The sequence below is a fragment of the Neltuma alba genome, unplaced genomic scaffold (assembly GCF_004799145.2).
Source record: "Neltuma alba isolate B1F8T4 unplaced genomic scaffold, ASM479914v2 tig00013568_pilon, whole genome shotgun sequence".
Classification (NCBI taxonomy): domain Eukaryota; kingdom Viridiplantae; phylum Streptophyta; class Magnoliopsida; order Fabales; family Fabaceae; genus Neltuma; species Neltuma alba.
This window is the reverse complement of record NW_021637769.1, coordinates 126,103-135,881: the sequence shown is the minus strand read 5'-3', so window position 1 is coordinate 135,881 and position 9,779 is coordinate 126,103. Positions and strand designations below refer to the sequence as shown.

Genomic DNA, 9,779 nt, shown 5'->3' with positions numbered 1-9,779 from the left:
GTGAAAGCTCTCTGAGACGAAATGGTACCCAGATTTAACGGCATGATTATTTCCTGTACCCAGTCAAATATAATCACCTGGTAACTGCCAAACAAAGAAAAATCACACCAATCACAAGAGAGGGAGAACCAGAACAGTTAATGAACACGTGGCATATTCCTATTCTACATAACTGCATAGAAATTGAAGATATGCAACAGCCAAGTCCGATCAATGCCCAAACAAATTTGACAAAACTGGTAAAGTACAAAATAAAAAGCAAAGAAAAGTAAAACTGCGAAGAGTTTCACCCAAAGCTAAAGTCTTTCCCATTGATACAGATCAAGGATATGATGCATTGACCAGTCTCCTTCTTACCCTCTAAATATCTTCTTTTACTATGAATAGTCTCCTTTGGCAGGTCACACGTAGCTACTCTCTCATAATATATCCAACCTCTTGGGAATTATTTGATTAACAATATTAAGACATTTTTCTTTTGATGTAAATATCTAGTATCCTTAATATAAGACCTCTTTAAGTAATTTGATTAGATTATAGAAATTAAGTAACTTATTTAATTATAAGAAATATAACTCGTTTTTTCTAAAACATCATAATTATATTTCTTAATATCCTTCCTCCCTTACTTGATTATGGTTGAGGGAGTATCTATAGAGATAATTTAGGAAAAATTGATAAATATGAGAAATAGATCTTACATTTGGAATTAAAATTAGCTTTACAATTAGATCCTATATTAAGAACAAGAAGAGTATTTGGTGACTACTCCCTGGAGTCCTTATTTAAAAATGTACTAAATGTTGAGACATCCACATGGCAGCATAATTTATAAAAAGAACCAAAGACATTCAAAAAATTTGACACTAATAAAAAAGATGAGTACTAATTGAAAGTCACCGTATTATCAGGCTTAAAATTTTGTTCTTCTCCGCTCCCTACGTTCAAGACCTCATGGGTATCAAGTCTCTTCTATTAGGCACATTCATCATTGGTATATGGGGAACAACCCGTTGCACAAAGCTCCTGGGAGGAGGGTTGGACCCACTCTCTCTATTGTGCGCAGTTTTGCCGTGCATTTTAGCAAGAGAGTTGGATTCATTTTGAATTGATAGAACATAATAACATCATATAATTTATATATTGGACCACACTTAGTGGGATAAATATGAATATGAGGTCTACATCCCTGCATGACCATCCAATGAGGCACCACTATGATGCACAAGGTTTGACCATTTAAGGTGCTCGTAATTGTTGGTCCATCCTTGCCTATATAAAATAAGATTTTCTTATTGACAAATTTAACTATGCTAGAAATGATAAAACACGACTCCGGAAAATGACGATTGTATTAAAAAAAAAGTGATTTTAAGTTGAGAATAAAAGATGAGGAAGAAAACATTTGACATTTTTAAAGCACTCCATTATTGTGCACAGTTGTACCCTGCACTTTTGCAAGGGGGTCAGATTCACTTTGGATTGATAAAGCATAATCCCATGATGTACAATCTATGTAGTCAATCTTATGGAGTGGAATAAGTCTATTATTTTTTTTTTTTAGGCTACACTAAGATTTCTTCCTATTGAAAGTAATCTTATTTGAAATACTGTCAAGCACTAAATATAAATATCTCTTTTAATGAGAATTAGAACTTTGGTTTGTCATGATGTGAGAGACTAACTTATTCTATTAGGCTTAACCCTTTTTTGTGGCTATTGTTGTTGTTGGTTTGCAAGAGGTTGCTTCCATAACTTGAGCGGATGACCTACCTCAAGACTGTCCCTGCCAACCACCAACGGAATATACATATATATAAATCTTACAGTATCATAACTCAAAATATTTTATGGTCATATATTTCCTCATCTATGTTTCATTCATACTTCATACTTCACGAAGTAAGATGACCAAATCATTGAACAGGATTGTGTTAGACAGGGTTCAATTATTGTAATTTTAGCACTCAAGCATACGTGTGCATGATAAGGATGCATGGATGAGGTTACTGGTTGAAAGAACAATAGATGAATCCAATAATGCTCAAATAATTTTGGTCACTGCGTTGGAGCAAAACTAATACAGCGAAAATATGATGTGGACTTTTCGACAATCTTCCCTCCAAATGCTCTTAGACGATTGATTCCACACAGATTCCTGTGTGTCTTTTTGTGCCAATTCTTTGCTTTCCAGTAAACCAAAGATAAGATTTAACGTAGGATCATTACTAAAAGATTTTCCACAATGTTGTGAGAATGGTCAGTAACGTGCAAAATCAAAAAGGGTTTCCTTATATGATGTTTATCTACATTCATCTGCATGCCACATGGAGTCAAAAAGAGTATCTTAGATTTAAAATACTATTTTTTAGCCCTTAATATAAGACCTAATTAACTAATTTAGATATATTAAGAAAGTTACTAAATTATTTTAAAATATTTATATTTATTATTTTTCTCTAAAGTAATTTAACTTACTTATATATTGATATAAGTGTTTTAGAAAGATATGCAGCATACATTGTAAATAAGTAATTTAGTAACATCTTTAATCTTCTCAAATTAGTTAACTAAATCTCATATTAACGATCAAAGATAATAACTCGGAGTCTCGGATTGAATATTTTAATAAATAAAATTATTTGGATTGTAAATATAAAAATAGTGGATATGTTGTTTTGTCCTTAAATATAAGACTTTGATTCAATTTGTCTTTTAAATTTATAATTGTTCTCCACATTATTCTTATTAATTAATTGCACTTCTTAAAGGGGCTTTTCTTTTGGGCAGTTACCGATGCAAATTATTAAATAAATATTTTTTAAAAATTAATATATATTTATTACAAATAACTAATTTAACTATTTTTTTAATCTATATAAATAATTATCCGGATTTGCATTGTAAGATTGGAGGATTAAAAAAATTAATACTCCTCCTGTCTTAAGTGTAAGACATATTTTGTTGTATAAATTGTACTATAAAATAGATTTTATATTTAAGATAGAAAGAGTAATATTTTAGTTAGAATGTGGATTTTAATAAGCGATAAAACCAGAAGATGAACGTGTAATGCATTTTAATAATATATCATGCAAGGGTGCGATAATTAAATAATTTTTTACATTTGAGCAAATGCCTGTTTCTGTAAATCGAGGGAACGAAAATTACGGATGATTCTTTAGGCTGCTATGAAGTGTTCCCATTAGTTTACGTAACATGTGCATATTTTTCAGATTAGTACTACGCCCAATCTTTAATATAAAAACTTATTTTATTTTTATTTTAGTCTTAAATATTATATTTAATCTGTTTTGTCTCTTATATTTATTTATTTTTCTCAAGATAGTCTTCATAATAATAACAGTCCTAGCTAATATACTTGATTAACAAGGATATTTTTGAAAAGATAATATTTATTTACTACAAATAATAGTTTAACTAATTTTCTTAATCTATTCAAGTTAGTCAACTAGTTACTACATCCTATCCTTAACATAAAAATTCATTTAACTTTTATTTTGGTCCTAAATATAAGACCCTAATTCATTTTGTCTCTCATATTTATTTATTTTTTCCTAAGGTAGTCCCTGTAATAATAACAATTCTAGCTAACGCACTTGATTAACAAGAATATTTTAGAAAAGATACTCCTCCGCTCCTAAATATAAGATCTTTTTTCTAGTGTATACACTACAAAATAATTCTTATATTTAAGATCATAGTAGTAATATTTATTTATTACAAATAATTAACTTAATTAGTTTCCTTAATCTCCTCAAATTAGTTAACTAACTCTTATATTAAGGGCTTATATAATAATTTGGGCCTCATTTTATGCCGGTATGATTTTTCTATTCATCTATTGGTCATTAATTTTTTTAATAAACGTTGAATTTTTAAATTTATATATTATGACAATATATAGCCAGTGACGTATAAAAATGAAAGAAGGTTTCTTTAGTTTATGAAAATTTAGGTGGGTTAGGAAGTTTCATGGTCAAAACAAGGTTTCCTTATTTGACCTTCAACGTCATATCTTTGTAGCTTAAAAATATAAAAATAAGATGACATTAAATTTGGGTCATTCAATTATAGTACGGAATATTATTAAAAAAAGGATTATAATATGGATTATTCAAGTTTGGCATTTATCATGTTTCTTAATGAGCTTTGAGGAGTTAATTAGGTGATTTATCTTGCTTTTAGACATAAAATTTTAATTCACTTGTCTTCTAAATCTATAACATTTTTCTCTCAAACTACCCCTATTTATTGAGATTTTTATCAAGAGATGTTTTCAGTGCAAATAATTAAAAAAGTATTTAAGAAAAATCAACATACAGTTTTTTATAAATAATTAACTTAATTAAATTTTAACCTCTAAAAATAAATTATTTAGGTTCTATATTTAGGAGTGAAAGGATTACTACCCAAGTAGCTAATATAGGAGGCATAAAATTAATTTATAAAAATTTAAAAAATTAGTTAAATTAATTATTTGCTAAAAATGTGTTGGCTTTTTAAAAATATCTTCTTTAATTATTTTCATTAAACCCGCCTCTTAATAGAAACTCATTTAACATAACATATATAAGTAAAAAAAAAAAAAAAGAAACTTAAGAAACAAAGTAAATTGAAGTTTCATATTTAAATTAAAATGAATCTTCTAACCAATTCCTTTATTTAAAATTGAGGGAGTAGATTGGTTATGGTCCGAAACTGCCATTTTTTTTATTAAGATATTTTTCCTTCTATTAGAGTGGTAGCAATAGGATTTCTGGCAAAAAAAAAATGTTACGTTATTTATCATTTATTAACAGCGTAACATTTTATAATTTTAGATATATTGATAAATATTTATTAATTCGTTGCTTCATGCCACCAAATGGGCTGCAAGTTAGTTGGAATACCTAATAAGCCTATGGGCCAAGTCCTAAGCCCATGAGTTACTTGTTTGTCTATGTATATTTACATTTATATTTCGGCTAAGAAGGATTGTATTTAATGAAATAAGTTGGTTATTACATGACAAATTAAGATTTAAATTATCTTTAAAAAATTATACTCATATTTGATACCTGATATTATCTCCAATAAGAGGATACTTATATTTTTTTAAAAAATATTTTGATGGGGGTATTAACAATATTTTAGAAGTATCAACCTCTTTTCTTATGTAAAGCAGGATGTTACAAGTGTCAATCCAAATTTTATTTTAATTAAATATATCTTATAATAATTGATGTAGAATTGATATGTTGTGATGCTAATAGTATAGCATATAATAGTTATACTTGCTCCCTCTATTTTCTGTACATATTTCATTCCAAAATAGGTTCATTCTCTTGAATTTGGTGACTGCTAAACACAAAGCCTCTAAAAAATTATAAGGAGTGAGAGAAACTATGTATTTAATATACCTGTTAATATAATTTTACTGTTTACTAAGTTAATATACGAGTAAATTTATTGAAATTATGTATAATAAAATTACTAATATATTTATTTATTTTAAAGTACTACCTCCTATCTCTAATATAAAAAATAGTTGGGGGCTGAATTTGATCGCAAATATAAGATATAAATCTATTTTTTTTCAATACTTATCATTTTTTGCTAAAATTGTCACTATTGGTTGTACATGTTAAAAGAGTTTGTGTTCAGAGTTAGTTTCAATGCAAACAATTTAATAGGATATATTAGAAAAGCTAACATGCAATTTTGACAAAAAATTAATTTATTTAATTTACTTAAATTAATTAAGTAAATATTATATTAAAGACGGAGGTAGTATAGTGATTAAAAATGATTATACAATATGCAATAGTTTGCTAGAAAAATGTTTTTATAGAAAGCCGTATTGTTCACAGACTTGGCATTAGATACAAGACTGTTATTTTTTAATTGTCTTTGCTAAATTTGAAAGTATAAAAATACAATAATACAAAGCCTTGTATTTTTCCCTACTCCGTAAAGGCTTTTGTAGCATTTTACTATTTTAGTTCCATTCAACAACAAAGAGACATTCCAAAATATAAAGTACATTTGGTCTTACGTTAGAAACTAGGTTTTCAAGTCCAGCCTAACACTTATACAAAAACCAAGATACCAATAGACATAACTGAAAACGAAAATAAAATGGAAAAAATTAAATTAAATTAAAGGAAGCACATTCTTAAACATATGAAAACCTATTCGTTTAAAAAACATATACAATTAGAAAACCACCTTCTAAAAGCAACTCTGAATAAACTTGTTCAAGTCCTTACTTACAGACTTGAGCAAGCTTCTGTTGTTAATTGTAGTATTGTTCAAAGCCATTCACACTTTGGCTTCTTTCATATAATTTCCTTGATTCATATGTGAGAATCTTACATATAAATATGCTAACTCACTTGAAGTTGAAGGATGCAACTATAGGCTTCACCTTCTCAAGGATCTTGACTATAACCATGAACAGACTTCTGTACAGAACTGCCATTCCTACCAGAATCAAAAGATCGATCCTCTTCGAGTTTTCCACGTCGATCTGCCATGAATTTCTCAGCATTTCTTCCCCACTAAAGATCCTAGGCCTCCCCTCTTGACTGATAGTAAATGTCAGACCTTCAAACTCATTCTTGAACAATCCATGGCATGCATACCTGTGAATTGAAATGTAGTAAAAAGGATATCTCCATAAGAATTTAGGAAGTTCCGCAGGTAGGCGATAGAATCCACCGGTTAACATCATTACTCCCAGAATTCCAGCACCGGTGATCATCCCCATCAAGAAATTTGGAAGCATGCTTGCAACAATCATCATGCAGCTCTCAACCAACATTACTGAGATGAAAAGCACAGAAGCAAAGTAGAGAAAATGCTGATAGCCTCTATGAAGTCCGGTTAGGTAATAAATTATTGCTCCTGGAATCAGTGACATTAGTAGCAAGAATGGAATGCAAGATAATGTGTGTCCAATTGTGTATGCAGCAACACCATAATGCCCATTTAGTCTTTCTCTTTGAAACACCTAAAAAAAATATATCAGCATTAACAAACTTGAGAGAGATCAGAGATTTCTTGCTTGCCAAAAAGAGGAGTTGCTTGCACTTAAAGAAAGCTGAAAGCCTGAAAAAAAAAAAAAACTCCTCCGGTCTTTAGTATAGGACCTAATTGTTACGTTAATTTTGGTCCTAAATATAAAACCTATTTATCATATTTATCAGTTTTTCCTAAATTACCCTTATAGATACTCTCTCAATCATAATTAAGTAAGTAAGGAAGGGAAGATACTAACAAAGATGGTTATGGTGTTTTAGAAAAAACATGTAATGTTTTTTTATAATAAACCAACTTACCTAATTTTTTTAATATAATCAAATTAGTTAAATAGGTTTTATATTAAAGACCAAAGGAGTATTAGTTTCTTTCTGGAGAATAAAAAAAATATGCTCTTTTTCTTTATGGTGGGGACAATAAATTATGCCAATGTAAATGGGAAAATCATATATTCATACATATAAAAGTCTGTACCTTCATGTCCTCCACAAGGGAAGCGAACCCAGCAATGGTTATGAAACTCAGAAATGTGGCCACAAACATGAGCAGTGAGCCTCTTACCTGAAACCATTAAAAAAGTAGGTTTGAGTCTGTCTCTGGTTGCAACTCTATATTCATGATCTAGAATTGTGACTTTGTCTAAATCATCATCCTCTTCATTACTCTCTCTCTCTCTCTCTCTCTCTCTCTGTGTATTATTACCTGAGTTGTTTTGCTTGAGCCAACATTGTAGAAGATAGTGCCTAGAGTTATAGCCAATCCACCATAGATAAATAGACGCAACCAGTAGTAGCCTAAATCGCGATGCATATTCCAAAATGATCTTCTTGTAAGAATGATGCATTGCTTGAAGAAGGAAGCATGGCTTTGCATCTCCATTGCACTTGAATTCTGCATTCAAAAGGCTTGGTTATTATTGGAGATTTTTTTGGTAACTGATCACAACATATATATGCATTTCTCTTTGTAATGTCTACATGTGTTTTGGGGTTCACACTTTAAAGATACAAGCGCACCTACCCTTGTTCTTGTTGTAACCACTTCTGCTTGAACTTGGTGACTGATTGCAGATGACTTGTATGATTCCACAAGAATATGAACTGCTTCTTCTGTGGTTAGTCCTTCGGATAATCCTTGCTCTGGGTCCTCCTAGGAATAGAAAAGGTAAATTAATCACATTTCAATGCAGTTGAATAGGGAATATATCAAGGGAACCAGGTCTTTCCTGCTATCTCTTTGCTGCTTTCACAAAGTAGGTCTACATGAGGTCCCAAGGAAAGAATATAATCAACAAAAACCCCAATAACAAGTGAGTATGGTGGACCTGTCATCATTTCCTATATTGAAACTTGTTATTATATGCTGCTTGCTTGTTAACAAATTTTTTTGATAATTACCTTTCTTCTTCCTTAGGACTTCATAGCGATTTCCCCTAAAAAGAAAAAAAAAATTACAAATTGTATTTACCTTATCAAAATCATTGTTGATAGTCTTTACAAAATGATCAGAGGGGCTCTTGAGAGTAGGGCAAGGAAAACCATTTGATGCAAAAAACTGCAGACAGATGATGAAAGAAAAACGGAATGATTATGGGATTCAACTTTAGAATCAGATGAACATACGAACACTTCCAAAAACTCAAAACTGACCGAAAGAAACAAAATAAAAAAGAAAAAAGGGGGGTCCAACCTCCTTTGCAGCAGAAGCAGGGCCAAAGTACACAGCTTGACCAGAAGACAGAAGGCAAAGGTTATGAAAAAGCTCAAAAACCTCACTGCTAGGCTGATGAATTGCTGCAATAATAGTCCTTTGAATTCCATCTTTCTGATTCAAGCTTGCAATTCTGCTCATAACATAATAAGAAGCTGCACTGTCAAGTCCACTGGTTGGTTCATCAAGGAACAGAAGGCTAGGCCGTGTGAGAATCTCAATACAGATGCTAACCCTTCTCTTTTGGCCTCCACTGATTCCTTTAGAACCTCCACAACCTCCAATCCTTGTGTTAATGGCGTCTTGTAAACCCATTTCTCTGATTGTGAAGTCTGCTCTCTCCCTCTTCTCCGACTTGGTCATTGAATCAGGAAGTTGCAATTGAGCTGAGTAGTGCACTGCTTCTCCCACCGTTAAGGTTGTGAATATTGCATCATCTTGCGGCAGATATGCCTGAAGGGGCCAAAAAGAAAACCTCTATTGTGGGATCTATTTTTGTTAGAAATTAATTCATGAATTTATTGTTTGCAAATGAACTAATTAAAGGGTATTTTTCATACTGATGTTCCATATGCCAGTCCTTGTTTGCGGCCATTGATGAGGATATCTCCTGTTTGCTGTGCCCTTGTACACAACCTACCTGCAATGTGATTTTTTTTTTTTTTGGATGTCTTAGTTAGTTATAAGAGTTATGTAACTAATTTGGATGAATTAAAAAAGTTGACTAAAGAGAAAATTAATCTCTCCATCCTTATAGTTTTACTAAATTTTAAACCAGGTCCTTAGAGATTTTTTTTTTTTTTTGGGTTCCTTTTTATCCACTCCTTATTGTATGCTGTGTATTTTGCGCAAGTCCTTCCTTCTATAAAGCATGATATTGCCATTAGTGAACGTTATCTTACTGAGCACAAGCACTAACATAGAAAGAAAAGAATGACGGAATATGCGAGAGAATAGAATCATTAACATAGCTATTATAGATTTTGAAAAAAGAGTTATAGATCTGAAATAATTGAGTTAACAAT

The 9,779-nt window shown here is 30.8% G+C and overlaps 1 protein-coding gene across 1 annotated transcript; it reads right to left on the bottom strand.

Moving 5' to 3' along the window:
• Positions 1-6,071: 6,071 nt before the first annotated feature.
• Positions 6,072-9,191, bottom strand: LOC114738275 (ABC transporter G family member 11-like). Its single transcript, XM_028926317.1, has 6 exons — positions 8,734-9,191; positions 8,512-8,598; positions 8,065-8,193; positions 7,747-7,935; positions 7,519-7,605; positions 6,072-7,015 (listed from the first exon to the last, which is right to left on the bottom strand). The coding sequence occupies exons 1-6, from the start codon at positions 9,115-9,117 to the stop codon at positions 6,395-6,397; spliced, it is 1,497 nt and encodes a 498-aa protein (XP_028782150.1). The 5' UTR covers positions 9,118-9,191; the 3' UTR covers positions 6,072-6,394.
• Between the last annotated feature and the right edge of the window lie 588 nt (positions 9,192-9,779).

What these genes read in the sequence shown, in the direction of transcription:
- LOC114738275 (XM_028926317.1), bottom strand. Translation starts at nt 9,117, where the DNA reads ATGACCAAGTCGGAGAAGAGGGAGAGAGCAGACTTCACAATCAGAGAA. An exon ending in TGGTTACAACAAGAACAAGG is followed by an intron (nt 7,936 to 8,064) that starts GTAGGTGCGCTT and finishes TTTTGAATGCAG; the next exon opens with AATTCAAGTGCAATGGAGAT. An exon ending in GCTCAAGCAAAACAACTCAG is followed by an intron (nt 7,606 to 7,746) that starts GTAATAATACAC and finishes TAATGGTTTCAG; the next exon opens with GTAAGAGGCTCACTGCTCAT.